General features: G+C 40.8%; 2 protein-coding genes across 6 annotated transcripts; both read left to right on the top strand.

The window, feature by feature from the left end:
• Window positions 1-3,519, top strand: LOC109472964 (GFP-like non-fluorescent chromoprotein). The gene is made up of 6 exons (XM_019772827.1): window positions 1-30; window positions 205-297; window positions 680-828; window positions 1,270-1,369; window positions 1,822-1,952; window positions 2,773-3,519. The coding sequence occupies exons 1-6, from the start codon at window positions 1-3 to the stop codon at window positions 2,951-2,953; spliced, it is 684 nt and encodes a 227-aa protein (XP_019628386.1). The 3' UTR covers window positions 2,954-3,519.
• Window positions 3,520-5,327: 1,808 nt separating this feature from the next.
• LOC109473010 (WD repeat-containing protein 48-like) lies at window positions 5,328-17,961 on the top strand. 5 transcript variants are annotated; one of them, XM_019772901.1, is made up of 18 exons: window positions 5,328-5,395; window positions 6,428-6,574; window positions 6,980-7,058; window positions 7,439-7,521; window positions 8,012-8,141; window positions 8,379-8,569; window positions 8,923-9,084; window positions 9,355-9,417; window positions 10,136-10,292; window positions 10,757-10,854; window positions 11,696-11,803; window positions 13,565-13,676; window positions 14,148-14,237; window positions 14,692-14,830; window positions 15,304-15,391; window positions 16,568-16,644; window positions 16,948-17,137; window positions 17,437-17,960. In XM_019772901.1, exons 1-18 carry the CDS (start codon window positions 5,345-5,347, stop codon window positions 17,527-17,529), a joined length of 2,058 nt encoding a protein of 685 aa, XP_019628460.1. In that variant the 5' UTR covers window positions 5,328-5,344; the 3' UTR covers window positions 17,530-17,960. The 5 variants fall into 5 exon arrangements, with proteins under 5 accessions (XP_019628460.1, XP_019628458.1, XP_019628462.1 ...); XM_019772899.1 differs by having other exon boundaries at window positions 15,289-15,391; XM_019772903.1 differs by having other exon boundaries at window positions 13,565-13,661; window positions 17,437-17,959.

The raw sequence follows: 17,961 nt of genomic DNA, 5'->3' as shown, positions 1-17,961 counted from the left end.
ATGCCAAAGAAGAATTTGAAACATGCTCCGGTACTGTAACCACTGACACGGAAAATGGGAAAGATTCCATTCGCCTCCCAGAGCCTGGTAGAGACCTGGTCAACTCGAAGAACTTTTTTTGTCGGGTCGTGTGGCGTAACGACAAAGCGTCCGGCTCTGAACCAGAATGTATCTACCTATGAAAAGCTTTGAATTTTGTTTCAGGCTCTGCCCACGAATCACGACCTGCACATCTTCGGCTCTGTGAACGGACTGGAGTTCGACATGGTGGGAGGCGGCAGCGGCAACCCGAAGGCCGTAAGTGGATAGGACTTCATTTATAATTATAAGAAGCTTTCCTCCGTAAATAATTTCATCAGGTTGGTAAACGAATGAATAGCAAAGTTCTTTGATCACAAACATTTTTTACGAGCCGACGTTTCGCTGACCATCTGCCATCTTCCTCAGGGCAATTTTGACTGGTTTGCTGTGCACTGGCGGTAGATGTTGCACTGTGAACCATGTAACACCTTTAGTGCACTATACACCAAGTAATATCTACCGTCAGTGCACAGCAAAGCAGTCAGAATTGTCCTGATGAAGATGGCAGACGGTCACCGAAAGGTACAAGGTATAAGGTCAACCGTGTTTCCAAGTCTGTAGTGACTTGTATGAGATCTCCGAACTCTTGTTTCTACAGGGAACCCTGGAGACGAGTGTGAAGTCCACCCGCGGTGCCCTGCCCTTCTCCCCCCTGCTTGTGGCGCCCAACCTGGGTTACGGGTTTTACCAGTACCTGCCATTTCCGGACGGGCCCTCACCTTTCCAGACCGCCATCACGGACGGAGGGTAAGTTTGTTTGTTCATTTGTTTGTTTGTTTTTACCGAACTTGGGGTATGGGTACTACCAGTACCTACCCTTTCCGGACGGACTTTCGTCTTCCAAACCGCCATCATGGACGGAGGGTAAGTTTGTTTGTTTGTTTGTTTTTATCGAACTTGGGTACGGGTATTATCAGTACCTACCCTTTCCGGACGGGCCCTCACCTTTCCAAACCGCTATCATGGACTGAGGGTAAGTTTGTTTGTTTGTTTGTTTTTACCGAACCTGTGGTACGGATACTACCAGTACCTGCCCTTCCCTGACGGGCCATCTCGCTTCAAAAACGCCATCATGGACGAAGGGTAAGTTTGTTCGTTTGTTTGTAGGTTTCATGTAGAGTTCCCCTACTAGAGGGCCCCCTAGCAGCTTCCTTTGGAATTGAATCGGCGTTTTATTCATTATTTTAGGTACGAGGTGAACCGCGTTTTCAAGTTTGAGGACGGCGGCGTTCTGAGTGCACACTTCCGCTACACATACGAGGGCGGCAAGATCAAAGGGGAATTCCAGGTGGGTCCGCTCACCTTTTCTCTCTCTCTGTGGTTGGGTGTGTGTGTGTGTGTGTGTGTGTGTGTGTGTGTGTGCCTGTGTGTGAGTGTATGGTGTGTGCGCGTGCGTTTGTGCACGCTATATGTGTGCATGTGTGTGAATGTGTGCGATTGTGTGTGTATATTTGTATGTATGTGTATATATGTGCGTGTGTATGTGTGTGTCTCTGTGTGTGTTCGTGTCTGTCGCTTTCTCTCTTACTGTCTTTGTGTGTGAGTTTGTCTCCATCTCTTTCTCTCTCTCTTGTGTGAGTGTGGTGTGTATGTGACGCTGTGTGTGTGTGTGTGTTTTCTCTCTCTTTGTTTATGTCCACTCTGCAGTTTCTGTATGTGTAACTTGTGTTACTAGTATCCCTACCATAACAACATTTTGGAGCAACCTCTAGACTAAACTGACCCCCCCTTCTGTTTCAGTTGGTTGGTTCCGGTTTTCCCGCCAGTGGGCCCGTCATGACCAGCGGCCTGACCTCACTTGACCGGAGCGTGGCCAAACTGATGTGCTCCGACAACCGCACCCTTACAGGCCTCAACAACTGGAGCTTCTGGTAGGTACTGAAAAAAACTAGAGAAGCAACTTTTTTTTTAACTCCAACATGTAATCACCACGTGGTAATGGCACACTCAATTTTTTCAACTTATATTAATGCCGCCACTAACACAGGAGACAAATACATGACAGGACAATACTCATTTACACCTGAGCTAAGTGAGGAAAGTCGTGTAAAGTGCCTTTCCCAAGGGCACAAGATCGGTGGCATGTCAGGGCTCGAACCCGGGACCTCTAGGTTCCGAGTTGCGCACTCTGCCGCTACGCCACACGAAGTAACATCTGCAAAGCAAATACATAATGTTTACCTTCAGACATGGTCTGCCCTGTTAATTTGTACTCACATTCACACAACGTTACATTACGAGTATATGGTGATAGGAGCAGAGAAGACCATGAAATTGCAACATTATGTAACCTAACACCAGTCCCCATGGTGACAGACGTCAACAAATCATGTCATTGGCCAGGTCAGAGGTTAGTGTTTGGAACAGAAGAGGAGGAAGAAACTGAGTAAAAAGAATATATGTTTTCCTTCGGTAAACATAAAAACTGTTATTCTAACAGAACATTATAAGCAAAAAATTAGAGATGTCATACCCCCGTGAGATATTTTAATATCTCACGGGGGTATGACATCTCTAATTTTTTGAGATTTGGGGAGACATTCCTGTAGACATTCCATGCCTGTGGAAAAAATTCCTGTACAATTCGTAGAATTCTTGCAAACTGCACACAATAATGTACCATTAGGCTCCTCCCTGAGACGTCGCCAAAAAAAGTTTTAACCTTGATCCTTTCCGGTTTCTTCATTTCAGCACCTCTGATGGGCAGCGCCACCAGGCGGTGGTCCAGACGAACTACACCTTCGCCAAGCCCTTCCCAGCAGGCACTGCGGAGAAGATGCCTGTGTTCATGGGACACCAGATCGAGGTCAACGCCTCCAAGACCGAAATCGCCCTGACCGAGAAAGCCAAGGCCTTCTGTAACACTGTGTAAAGAAGTCAAGTTGACTACTCTTCAAGAAGAGGTTTGGGCTTATTTTTGGCGTATTTTTAGGCTTTTTTTATGTAAAGTGTTGGGTTAGCCTTTGGGTAAAACCCGGCAATAAAAAAGCCTAAAAACACGCCAAAAATAAACCCAAACCTCTGCTTGGAAAGTACAAGTTGACGGGCCACGTTACGCTCGTATAGAAAAAGCATCGTTAGGAATGCTGTGTTACCCTTTAGTATTATAGTATTATACACGCCTTTATTGAATACTACGTTTTATCTTTACACATTAGTTTATGTTACAGTCTCTCGCACTGACCGAGAAAGCTAAGTCTTCTGCAACACTGTATGAAAATCCATGTTGGCATGCCAAGTTACGCTCGTATAGAACAAGCATAATTACGAATGCCGTGTTATCCTTTAGTATTATATACCGAAGCAAGCATCGTTAAAAATGGACTGTTATCCATTAGTATCATATAGCCCGGTGGCGTGTCACAGTTAGCATGGTACAAGTATTGCCAGGTGTGTTTTATTCTCACAAGTGTGCTTTGTTGCACAATAAAGCAAGGCCCGGAGCAAACCATTTGCAGGGGAGTTGACTCTCTTTGCTGACATTTGTAGCACGTTTCATTGTTGAATAGAAATGTTTACCGTCTTGTCATCACCCAATTTATGTAGCAGTACATAACAAAATAAAGACCATGTCAATACATGTGAATTTTGAGGGAAAGAAAAGAAAACATATTTTACGCCACCCCCACTAGTAAGTACATTTCTGTATTGAAACATTCAAATGACCTCAGATGACTTCAAATGGAAGCTTGTTCTTATTGGAAGCTTGCGCAAATATTTATACAAACAGGAAGAGATTTGGACTAAGGCCACAGCAAGTAATTTTTATGGACATCAACGCGCATTGATTTTCGCCTGATTTTGAAAAAAAAAGAGAAATTGTGTGCCCTCTGACGGTGGTAAACATGATGAAAATAGGCAAATGTGTCAGAAACGTCTATTGGTTCAGAGACAATAAGGGATCCAGCAAACCTGAGCAACAATTTCTCACGTATGATGGCAAGTGTTTAATCTCCAAACAGATCTTTCTGTAGGGGTAAGACAGTATCAAATTGGCCAGTCTGTAACCATAACAGGCTGGCCAATTTGATACTGTCTTCCCCCCACCGAAAGATCTGCTTGGAGATTAAAAAGTGTTGACAGTATAAGGTTTTCCATCCCATATGAGTACCCAGTGCAGTAGCTGTCCATGTCGGTACGACAAACTCTTTTCTACAATTGTTCTAGTTAGTTGAGATGTGAAGACATTTATAAGGACAGGTAATACAGTCGAATACAGGACCTGTTGGTTGTGATATCAGATTTAGTTGCCTTAATTTTTTTTTTAGTTTGGGCCACAGCAAGTAAATTTTATGGATGGCATCCTCCCCAGACTGCAAATCAGTAATGCGATAGGGTTCAAGATTCCTACATTTTCACATTTTTAGACCAAGACCTTGTTATTTTAAAATTGAAGCGACTAAACCTCATATCACAACCAACAGGTCCTGTATTCGACTGTATTACCTGTCCTTATAAATGTCTTCACATCTCAATTAACTAGAACAATTGTAGAAAAGAGTTTGTAGAACCAACATGGGCATCTACTACACTGGGTACTCATATGGGATGGAAAACCTTATACTGTCAACACTTGCTAATCTCCAAGCAGATCTTTCGGTGGGGGAAGACAGTATCAAATTGGCCAGTCTGTATGCATTTCCCCACCGCATGCATACAGACTGGCCAATTTGATACTGTCTTCCTCCACCGAAAGATCTGCTTGGAGATTAAACACTTGCCATCATACGAGAGAAATTGTGCTTCAAGTTTGCTGGATCCCTTATTGTCTCTGAACCGATAGACGTTTATGACACATTTGCCTATTTTTGGCATGTTGACCATCGTCAGAGGGCAACAAACTTTCCTGTTTTATTTCCCAAAATCTGGCTAAAATAAATGCGCGCGCTGATGTCATCCATAGAAATTACTTGCTGTGGCCTTAACATTAGGTTTATGGTCTCAAAATGTAGGAAACTTTTTTTTTTTTTGGCCTGCCTTTTTTTTTTGCCCTATCGCATTAGATTTGGAGTCAGGTGAGGATGTCATCCATAAAAGTTACTTGCTGTGGCCTAAACTAAAAGTGTCGTCCTATCTTTGTCAGTGAATCAACTCAGCCAGTCTCAATGCCGTACTTGTTAGAAGTAAAGAATGATAAATTCTACGAACAAATATATTTAAAACGACGAACATTTATTCCCGCCTTTCGTACTTTATTTTCAAATTTCCCGCCTGGAACGCAGGTTGTGCACACAACTCCGTGACGTCACCAGTTCGTGCCAAGATGGCGGTGCACCACCGGCAGACCAGCGCTTCTGCCAAGAAAAAAGTGCAGGTATTTCCTTTAAAATCACGATTTCATACAATCATTTTAATCCAGCTTATTCATAAAAGATCACAGTATCGTAGCATACCATTGTTGAGCGCTTGTCTTGTTTGAAATACGAAAAATACGGCCTTATGTTGGTCAGTTTTTTTCGCGCCATAATTTTCGTGTTTTTGTTTCCAAACGGTTGTGTTCTTTTGTTGTTTACGACAACACTTCCGCGTTGTGTACAAATATTTGAACGATCATGTAAATAAAAACGTCTCTTATTCTTTCTCCTAATGGCTATTAATCATAAAGCATCTGCTATAGTCTTGAACATTGTCTTACGTCATGCGGTGGATCTGTATCGAATCAGGAATTTCTGTTGTTGAAATTTCGCTGTAAAAGTGGGAGGGGTTGTGCATATTTTACTTCATAACATCACCTCAAGGGAGTGAAGCATCATATTTTGATGTGTCTATCTGTGTGTGTCTATGTGTGTGTGTGTCCGTCTGTATGTGTTTCTGCAAGTCCCAATATACAACACTGAAATTTGATTATGCAGCATATCTACATCTACACAAATTATGAATAAAGGAATAAAGGACGAAGTGTCTTGAGTGTATTATTTGCTTTATATATCCTCAATGATGCTGTTTATATGTGCAGTGGTCTGTGTCACAATTGATTGATTGAATGAATGAATGAAATACTTTTATTGTACATTAATACCAGATGCCATGACAGGCTAGGTACAGGTCAAGATATGACAGACACATAACAAACGTATATAGAAAATTGGAGACAAAGGATGCACTACTTGACTCAGACATACATACATAAGGAACATATAAGAGTACTATACTAGGCTAATACAAAGTGTTCTAGTTACTGAGCTGATACAAAGTGGTCAACTTCTTCTTGCTTTTTTGTACAATGGAAAATGTGGGAACAGATCATGTTTGTGATATATGGTTTGTCTGCATCAAAAATATAAATCTATCATTTGCACTTAGGTGTTCAAAGTATGGAAGATGAAGACACATGTTGTGTTTGCAGGTGTCGTACATAATCCGAGATGAGGTGGAGAAGTACAACAGATCCGGGGTCAACGCCCTCCAGCTGGACTTCCTACAGAAGAGACTGTTCACCTCAGGCAGGGACTCCATCATACGGATATGGAACGTCAACAACCTCTCCAGCAAGGTAAATAACTCATTCGTTCATTCATGCATCCATTTACACTCTCTCTTTCTCTTACTGTTTCTCACACACACATACACACACTACGTCAACAACCTGTCTAGCAAGGTGACTCATTCGTTCATTCACTGATACACACACACACACACGCAGACACACACTGACACACACACACACACAGACACACACGTACACACACGTACACCCCCCACCACACACACCATGCACACACAAGTACATACACAAACACACACATGTACACACTACATCATCCATATATGGAACGTCAACAACCTTTCTAGCAAGATATCCTTATCAGCATTGGTTAGCCTGTTGAACTGCCCTTCATCATATTATAGAGTAAAGGTACCACAGATATTAACTTTAATTTGTGTCCATTTGTTTCAGCATGACCCGTATATCCAGTCCATGGAACATCACACAGACTGGGTCAACGACATTGTACTGTGCTGTAATGGACGAACTTGTGAGTATTAGTCTTACTGAGACATTTCTCTGTGCATGTGTTTGTGTGTCACTGTGTGTGTCTGTGTGTGTCTGTGTCTGTGTGTGTGTGTCTGCTTGTATGTGTGTGTTTGTGTGTCTTACATACTAGTACTAGACAATTTTGTGTGCTTGTTATTGTGTGTGTCTAGTCTTTGTTGTTTGTTGTGTGTGTCTACAATAACATACAAATTACAATTGTGTGTGTGTGTGTGTGTCACTATGTGTACATGTATGTGTATGTCTGTGTGTGCGTGTGTATGCATCTATTTCTGTCATATACATTGTGTACAATGCTTACAAAGCAATATGGGTAAGGGGATGAAGTCTGCCATCTCTGACTGCCTTGTTTTTCTGTCCCAGTGATCTCAGCTTCTTCAGACACTACAGTGAAGGTGTGGAACGCACATAAGGGGTTCTGTATGTCCACACTGAGAACTCACAAGGTAAGGAACATAAGGGGTTCTGTATGTCCACACTGAGAACTCACAAGGTAAGGAACATAAGGGGTTCTGTATGTCTACACTGAGAACTCACAAGGTAAGGAACTCAGGATTTCTTTGATACATGCTTACTAGTTACACCGACTTGTCTAGCTTCACAATGAATCTTTGTAAGGAAGAATAATTTATCTAAGAAAGTATCAGATCCAGACATAAGACACATAACATGCTGATGCCTTTGTTATTGCAATTGTGAAGAATGATCTAATCACTGGACAACTGGGAAAAACAGAATGACTGTTAGAAATAGACACTATAGAGCCTATTTTCAGTATGTTTTAAATCACAGTGTAAGAATCCCATAATTTTGTATTTATTATATAATATATATTTATGTATACAACAAACCATTCCCCCGTTATATATTTTTGAAAGAGATCATGAGAAATGATGAAATTTCAATCTTGATTTTGTGCTTTTTTTTTTCTTGCAGGACTATGTGAAAGCCCTAGCCTATGCCCGGGATAAGGAACAGGTGGCCTCGGCAGGGCTGGACAGACAGATCTTCCTATGGGATGTCAACACTCTTACTGCACTCACTGCCTCCAATAACACAGTCACAAGTATGCAAATTACCTGTCCATAAAGTCACATGTATGCAAATTACCTGTCAATAAAGTCACAAATATGCAAATTATCTGCCATTAAGCCATCAAATGTATGCAAATTTTGTCATTAAGCTGTCAGATGTATGTAAATTATCTGTCATTAAGCTATCCCACATATGCAAATTATCCGTCATATGCAAATTAGAACTTACTACAGCACAGCTGTCTTGCCTTTTTTTTTACTATCCTCAGCTTCTTCTCTGACTGGAAACAAAGACTCCATCTACAGTCTGGCCATGAACCACTATGGAACCATCATCATTTCTGGCTCCACAGAGAAGGTGCTAAGAGTGTGGGATCCTCGAACATGTGCGAAACTCATGAAGCTGAAGGGACACACAGACAATGTCAAGGCCTTACTGGTCAACAGAGATGGCACTCAGGTAATGTCTAAGATAGAGCTGGTTACCCAAACAGGTACAGATAACGTTACATGTACACAGGTTTACTTCAGTCCCAGATCTGTCGTCTTCTTTCTTCGTTCATTTTGAGGCAGCCGCTTTTAACTAGCCGAAGATTCTGCTGCCTTTTGTGGCTAATACGAGATGGGGTTCGCCAAGCCTCCATCCAGGAAAGTTGTGTAAAGTGCTTTTTTCAAGGGCACAAGATCAGTGACCTGGCAGGATTAAAACCCGGGACCTCTTGGTATTAGGGATGACTGACACTTGTACTTGCAAATTTAAATCATTTGATTATTGGGATGTCAAATAAAAGTCTTGTTCCATTTTTTCTGCAGTGTTTATCGGGCAGTTCAGACGGCACGATCCGCCTGTGGTCCATCGGCCAGCAGCGTTGCATAGCAACCTACCGTGTCCATGACGATGGAGTCTGGGCGCTCCAGGCCAACGAGGCGTTCAGCACCTTCTACTCCGGTGGGCGAGACAGACGGGTTTATCAGGTCAGGGTTAGAAAAAGAACAAAAAACAGTCATGCCTTCAAATATCAGAGTTAAAGTTAGTGCACCCCAATTTGGAGCTGTGCACCCAAATATTTTGATATATTTACAAATGTAGGTTTACTATGTAAAGATGTCCAATGGTATAGTCGTATACAATATATTCTTAGCATCCCCAAGTGTCAGAAAAATAATGAATAATTATTATTGTCATAGTACTTTTTTTTAGAAATGAAACATTATTAGTTTTTGCTGACATTCTACTTACTACAGGTGGACATGAGAAACCCGGAGAACAGATTTCTGCTCTGTGAGGAGAAGGGACCAATCGTTAAGGTACATGTACATGTTCGTTTGTTTCTTTTTCCCAATTAGGCCATGTTGATTTGATTATATGGATGACATCCGCGTGCGCATGAATTTTCGGCCGTTTCCAAAAAAAAAAGTTTTCAACCATACTGTAAATCGTACAAAACAGTTGCAAAATGAGCAAAAATATACCGTAAGTTACAAAAAACCCAAACCAATGTCGTAGAATGCCAAAATCAAACGAAAAAAGACGAAATTGTAAAGAAATGAACTTGAAGACTAGATTATTCGCCAAACCATATTCTGTCCCATTTGTTCAACCCTCATGACCACATAATGAAAACAACTTTTTTTTTTTTTGAAAACTTTTTTTTTATTCGCACGCGCGCATCAATTTTGGGGTTCCCGGAGGATGTCATCCATATAATCAAATCAACATGGCCTTACAGTGATATTGTTCTTGATATTTTGTGTGAGTATGTGTGTGTGTGTGTTTATGTGTCCCCAGTGTATGTTTATATGTGTATGTGTATATGTGTGTGTGCACAACATTACTCAAGAAGCTGAGTGGATTCTGATAATATTATTTTGGTTCAATTTGGCTTCCTTGCAGCAGAATTTGTTTCAAATTTTGCATCTTTCCTTTTTAATTAAATGTTTTCGTGACAGTAAGCCTTTCTTTATTCTCTTTATGGTATTGGTACAAACTAAAATAGACTCATTTCTGTTTTTTTTTTCATCACAGCTACTCTTGACACAAGACAACTCCCATATCTGGGCGGCGACCACCCAGTCTAGTGTGAACTGTTGGCCGATTTCAAACCAGCCGGCGAGAGTGTCAGGCGATTACGACAACGAAAACCCTGTTCCTGTTTATACACAGCCTGAGGGAACAGTTAAAGGTTTGTTTGTTTTAGTAAGATCTCCATAAGTGTTTATAGTACATACTATTCATCCCAGTGTCCAACAATGACTGTGTTAATTTGGATATCTTTCTTCACATATTCAGTTGAGTCAGACTTTTCTGTCCAAATGTGATTCAGATTTTTTTAATCATTATCACAATGTCAGCACTAAACCTACTCCATCTTTTATTCATTTATTTGACTATTTATGTGTCTGTGTTCTATGGTTTTTACTGTTAACTGTTAACTTTGAGCCATTCAGGGCCCTCACTTATTCTTCAGATCAATCAGGCAAATCTCAAATGATTGCCTGTCACTAACAAAGTTTTTTTATTCCCACAGGTGGCCCCAGCATTACCCAGCAGTATTACTGTGTTGTTATTTACTGTTATTGTTGTTGCAGGTGGCCCCAGCATTACCCAGTATTACTGAGTGTGTAACGTTATTTACTGTTATTTCAGGTGGCCCCAGCATTACCCAGTATTACATCCTAAATGACAAGAGACACATCCTGTCCAGGGACACCAACGGACACGTGGTGCTCTGGGATGTGCTCAAGGTAAAACAAAAAATTATCTTACAGGTGTCAGAGGTTTTTCTAGAAAAATTTAGCATGAGGGAGCAGATCGCAAGCATGGCAAGGAACGAAGCAACCGAGGGGGGATTTTCTAATAAGGGTATCACAGTTTGTAATGCTAGAATGCATTGTTGTATTGTTTTTACATCTTTAAGTGTGTGAGTAGCCACTTAGGGTTCAATTTGAAAATTGGTATGAGGGAGCTGGCTGGTTACATGAGGGAGCAGTGCCCTTATTCCCCTGTTTAGAAAAAAACCTGGGTGTATACTGTGACAAGTAAACAGGATAGAGTTGCTTACTTCCGAAAGAAATGGTAGTGTTTTCACCGTAGCTTACTATTTATGATTCATTGGTCCTGGAGTTTTCATGTACACAACCAAGATACATGTACATGTAGTTTACCTTGCTGATGTTTCAGTGTCTATCAGACACCTTCCTCAGAAACTCCAGTCAGTATCCTGTACTTAAACAACCTGATGAAACTATTTTTGAAAATCATTGGTTCTGTAACTATTCAGTATGAAAACTATGAGGCAGATAAGGTGAAGTTATACATGTACTAGTTACTTAACCCCCAAGGGATTGAAGTGTTGTTTTCTTGTCTGTTTTGTATATTTCTTCAGTGCAGTTTTAGCATGTCTAACTTGACAAATGGCACTTAATTTTTGAAGGGGTGAAGTCTGCCACCTCTGATTTCATTGTTTTTGATAAATTTGCATTATGTGTTTGAAGCATGCAAGGTTTAGGATGGGGTGTTTAAGAAATGGGTGATAGACTTGTGTCTATGTGTGTTTGTACCTATATTTTTTTTTTTTTTTTTCAGGCATGTAAGGTTGAGGATCTGGGCAAAGCTGATCTGGAGGAGGAAATCAAGGCCAGATCTAAGATGGTCTACGTCCCCAACTGGTTCTCAGTCGACCTCAAGACAGGGGTAGGTTCTTTAGATTTGATTTGATTTGATTTATTGAAATTGCAACAATGCAATACATGCGAAACAGAGGCAGCAGTTGCTGGTGTTGTGTCCCAAACATAGATGACACTTCAAGATGTATTATAGGAGAGATTGGCTGCCTTTGTGTTCATCAATGTTTTTCCTCAGCCTACAAATGTACATAAGAGATAGGTGAATTCTTTTTACACAACCAAAGAGTCTCACCTCGCTGACGTTTCGGTGTCTATCAGACACCTTCTTCAGAGCTTCTGACTGGAGTACTGCATCTCGCCGCTATATGTAGCCGATGTAGGTGGCGCTTTTGCGGCGAGAACACTATCCCAAACGTGGCTTAGTTTGTACCCCCCCTCGTCCCGGTTCATTACAGGGGTTGACTTTCTGATCCAAACTGCCTCCTTGATCCTGTAATGAACCGGGACGAGGGGGGGTACAAACTAAGCCACGTTTGGGATAGTGTTCTCACCGCAAAAGCGCCACCTACATCGGCTACATATAGCGGCAAGATGCAGTACTCCAGTCAGAAGCTCTGAAGAAGGTGTCTGATAGACACCGAAACGTCAGCGAGGTGAGACTCTTTGGTTGTGTAAAAAGAATTCCCCTATCTCTTAAGTTTTACCAACCTGATGAAACTATTTTCGGAAATACAAATGTACATGTAACTGTTACATGTACATGTATGTCAGAAGTGTACCAAACCATGGTATTATTGCTTTATACTGTGACAGTCATACGTCTTTTTCTTATACACACATGTACAAGTGCATGTGAATTTTATCAGACAGCAAGCCACAGCTTTGTCAAAAAACAGTTACTCAAGTAAACTGATATGATTTTAGGCCACACCAATTTAATTTGTTGGTTCTCGGATTCGCCTCTTCGTTTTTTTCTGATTTGCAAAAAAAAAAAAATTGATTCTGGTCCTGAATCAACTGAAAAATGCTGATGTTTTGCCCCAACAGTTGAGGAAAGTCCTTTTCTTCCTAGTTGTTACAGTTTTCCCATCTATCATTGCAGTGGTTTGATAAAAAGTTAAAAATTCAATGTTTAAATTTTAACCCAGCCTTTTGTGTTGACTTCATGGCTCATTCCATAGCATTAAAGCCTATAATAGGATGCCTAGACCTGTTTTTATTTTTTTTCACCCTGTCGCTTCATATTTTTTCTGAAAAAATCAGAGAACCAACAAATTAAATTGGTGTGGCCTTAGAAACGGTCAGACGTTTCAGCTAGCATCCACAACTGTTCGTCAGTGACACTAGAGACTTGTGCAGAAAGGCAGGTTTATAAGCACAAACTTTTGATTGATATGCAGAAAGGCACAGCTTTGTCTTAATTGTTTTGCTACCATAACCTCAAACAAAACAAAGGTCTGTGTGCTACAGCTGAATTCTGTTTATTCTTCAGATGCTGTGCATGACATTGCTGATTCCCTTTAAAAAGAATTATGCATTGGTGCACCAAATCTTGTAGTGTGTTTTGGGGCGTCACTCCACCATACAGAGAGGGAAGATAGTGTAAAGTGCCTTTTCCTAAAGCACAACATGGGGACATGGTGACCCAAGACCTGTTGGTTCCAAGGCCACTGTTTCCCTTAAAAGATGGACAAAATTGAGTTGTTTTTGGTCAACTCATTGTATAATTTTTCTCAATCTTGTCCGTCTTTTAAGAGAAACAGACTGTGGCACAACAGTTAGAAATTTGGACGCGGAATTTGTCAACATTTTGCATAATTTTTCTCAGATGCTGTGCATACACCTGGATGAGTCGGACTGTTTTGCTGCCTGGGTGTCTGCGAAGGATGTGGGGTTTGGCAGCAACGACGGCTCTGATCCCAAATGTAGGTTAGGCAATGGTAAAGTTCAACATAACTTACCTAGCTGTCAGTGGTTTTCTGTTCTGTTAGGTCTGTGGTTTTCTTTTCTGTGTATATTAGAGAGGATTCTTTAATTTATTTATTTATGAAGATGTACCACATTAGTGGAAGGATTGACATGACAGGTGACATATCACCTCTTCAAAGAACTCAACCCAGAGACCAGACTGTAAGGTTTGAACCATCGGGAAGGTCCCCTACTCTTTTCTATAAGTGTGATGGGTTCTTTAACGTGCGTGGGGTGTGGCTGTCCCAAACACGGGACCTCCATTTAACATCCTATCCAAGCTTAAGGGACGCCGCTAACCAAAGCTATATGAATGTACAATGTATTTGAGTAAGATGATGATGTGAGTAAGAATTAACAGAGCAGACCATATGCAAAGGTAAACATTATGCTTTGCAAATGTTGCCTTTCTAGTTCTTCTACTGTTTTTTTTCCTGCTTTAGTGAATTTTGGAGGCCTCCTGCTCCAGGCCCTTTTGGAACACTGGCCCAGAACTCACACTCTGGAAGAGGAGGACCACTCCAACAATACAGGTAGGGAAAGGTCCCAGAGCCTTTTTCAGGCAGTAGGGGCACTGGTTTGTTAATCCACCGTGTCTAGGGTACGGTATGTCTTCTCTGTGAGCAGTTTTTAAGCTAGCAGAATTTCTTCTTAGATATCCCAGCAGTTTTTGAGAAGTCAGGAATCACCGTAGTTTATAAGGCATATCACCAGGAGTTTAAAAAAAAACCCCGGGAAGACCACCTAAGAGGTGGAAAGACCAGATACAAAGTGACACAGGGCTTACCCTAAGGGAATCTGAGACTATGGCCTTGGATAGAGCTAGCTGGAGATACCAGATGAAGGGGAACAAGGGGCCAGATCCTGGCCTGAGCACATAAACAGGTTAGGTAGGCTTAGTTTTTTTTTTTTAGGTTCTGTCTTCAGAACACAGTTACTGTTGTGTTATAAGGTGTCATGACTCATGATTCAAAACTTTCCTCCCAGCTGTCTTGAACGGAAATGCAGACACCACAGACGTGACAGTGCGGGTGGGGGGCAGCGTTACCAAGGGCAACGGGTACTTCAGCGTGCCCGGACACACGCCTGTCATCTTCAGCGAAGTCGGCGGCAGAACGCTCTTCAGGTCAGACTTTGAAAATTTGTTTTAAATTTGCAGTAGACTTTGCATGAAAACCGATATATTTAATAACCTTAAGCTTAAAACTTCATAGCATCTACCTAATAATTTATAGTACTGTTGTTAATTAATGTACATTTGTACTCCTTCTAAATATAGTACTCCTTCTAATAATAATTATTACACTGTACATGTACATGACTGGATAGTATTCTTTCTAATCATAGTTCTCCTTCAAAATCCAAGACTTAGATACAGACTTAACCCCTTACCCTTTTGTTTAGAATTCTTGTGCTTTTGACAAAGGCATGATTTTTCACCTAATGATATTTTATTCTGGTGATCCAGACCAAAGTTTAAAAAAATACACCAGACAGGACAACTTTTTGCAGTTTTTTTGGTTTTCTTTTTATCCCTTTTTTTCGACACGACATTCACATCCATTTCCGGTCACTCATGCTCAGTGGCTGTAATTCTAGGTTGTTGTGTCGTGACGCCGGAGCTGAGACTGAAGGGATGCTGCTCAACGATACTGTACCGGCCTGGGTTATCGACATAACTGTAGATGTGAGTTATCAACTTATATATATTAGCTCATCATGAGATAGCTTTAAACAATGTTTAGAGTTAGATGTTCAAGGGTTAAGTGTAACAAGTCGTTTGGTGTAATGTAGCCAGCTGCTGCCGTGCCGCGTGCCTGCGAAGCTGGTGTGTTACGCCGAAAGGCGGTTATACTGGCTATACAGATACAGATCATTAACTTAAAGTTATTAACAACCACCCTGGGTTATTGACATCACTGTAGATGTAAGTTATCAACCTATTAACCCGTCATTAACTTATGAACTACATTTGTTATTGACATCACCAAAGATGTAGGTCACCCACTTATTAATTGGTTACTGTCATTGCCTATCTGGGTCATTGACATTTCTATTAAAAGCTTATTAACCTATTAACTTATTACTAACTCATTAACTACCTGCATAGGTTATCCACAGCACCGCACATGTGCGTTATCTACCTATTGACCTAATGATAACTAATGTACTACCCGGCTGGGTTACAAGGTTCATTGTATATGTGAGTTATCAACGTTTTGATTCATCAAATCTGATCCTCAAATTCTGAACTCCTTAACCTTGAAAATTCTTAATCAACACAGGCTTCTATAAAGATATATTAGATAGCTTTGAAAGGGACATTAGCTACTTGATTTGTAAACTCTTAACCTTAAATTCTGAACTATTCACTTGAAACTTCTCCATCAATTTACAATACAGGCTTCTAGATCTGTAAAGAAAGCTAATTTCTATATTAGATAGCTCTGAAAGGGACATTTAGCTACTTGAAGTACTTGTATGTAGGGAATTAATTTAGCTTCAGATAACAATGAGATATATAGAATGTTTGAACGAACAATACATGAAAGTTCATCTGTGTTGGTAGTTACATGTTTAAAGTTAAAACTTTTGATCCAACACAAAAAGTTCTCTTACCTAGAGCTTTCGACCAGTCACTCTGGTCTTCCTCAGTAGACTGACCCAGTGAAGCTTGTCACGTGGCTTCTTTGAAGTTTGACGTCAACACTGGGTCAAAGGTATCTGGTAGATGATTTTAAGATCTATCAGTCTTACTAAGAATTTCACACTTATAAACATTTCGTAACTTCTAAGAAGACTACATGTAAGAAGATTTTTGTTGTTGTTGTTGTTATAATGCTCTTTTATTTCTTCTCTCCAGAAAAACATGCCGAAGTTCCAGAAGATTCCGTTCTACTTGCAGCCTCATTCCACATCAGGAGCCAAGACGCTCAAAAAGTAGGTAACAAGTTACTGGAAGACACACATATCTTACATTGCTGTGCCACTTCATCCTTAGAAGTGACGGCTTTGGCTTGTCTGTTTCTTCTTCCTTTTCTTCTCCAAAGAAATAAGGTCAGTGACCTGAACCCGATGTCTGTCACCATGGTAACTGGTATTGGATTACATCATGTTGCAAGTTTATAGCAGGAGGGATTTACACTCCTGCCATCATATACATGTATATAAATGTGTTTAGATATGTGAAGGTAAATGTTTTGCAAATGTTACCTTTCTAATTTTTCTCGTATCTTTGTACAGGGACCGACTATCAGCCAGTGACATGCTGCAAGTGAGAAAAGTGATGGAGCATGTTTATGAGAAGGTTCTTGGTGCAGACAACATTTCACAGAACACAGCGTCTTCTGGAGGGGAGAAACCTGAACAGGAGAAGGAAGAGGACATTTCTTCACTGGCAGAGGAGAAAATAGAACTACTGTGTCAGGACCAGGTATGGATGGAGGGAGGGAGAGAGAGAGGAAGAGAAGGATAGATAATGTGAGTGAGTGTGTGTGTGTGAGTGATTGAGAGTGAGTGGGTGAGTGAGTGAGTGAGTGAGTGAGTGAGTGAGTGAGTGAATGAGAGTGCATGAGTGAGTGAGTGAATGAGTGAGAGTGCATGAGTGAATGAATGTCCCTGATAGCACATATTCCTAAGTCTACAAATAGATAGATAGATATATAGCAGATTTTAATCACACCTATGAAATGTTGTGATGAAACCGTAACTCCTCCTATTTTTCTCCCCCAGGTTCTGGACCCCAACATGGATCTCCGTACTGTAAAACACTTTATCTGGAAAAGTGGAGGGGACCTCACCTTACACTACAGACAGATCAAATAGTACAGCACTTCTGAGTCCTGTCTTTAAAGTTATATCTAACAGTCTAAGGAGAGATAACATGAACAATAATTTATGCTAAGGCTGAATTTCAGAGCATGTCAGCAGAACATACTGCACCTGCGCGAAACCTGTATTGCATTGTGAATAGCACGTTGGCAGATATGGTCATATTCACGTATATAAGATTTACATCCAAGCTCTAGTTTCCAAACATTATGTCGGAAAATATATCTTCTGCAACAGGCAAAATTCTGATCCAAGAAATCCAACGAAAACCGTGAAAAATCAGGGTTTTGCGCAGGTGCAGTAAGTTTTGCCGACATACTGAATTTAGGGCATCAGTAACAACGGTCATGTGATCATCAGCCAATCAGATTTTACCAAGAACTTTATGATTGGTTGGGATCATTGACCAATCAGAAAGAAGCAGTA

This window comes from Branchiostoma belcheri, unplaced genomic scaffold, assembly GCF_001625305.1.
Source record: "Branchiostoma belcheri isolate BF01 breed outbred unplaced genomic scaffold, Haploidv18h27 scaffold29, whole genome shotgun sequence".
Taxonomy (NCBI): domain Eukaryota; kingdom Metazoa; phylum Chordata; class Leptocardii; order Amphioxiformes; family Branchiostomatidae; genus Branchiostoma; species Branchiostoma belcheri.
Note: the sequence above shows the minus strand (reverse complement) of the source record. Positions and strands in the feature narration are given on the sequence as shown.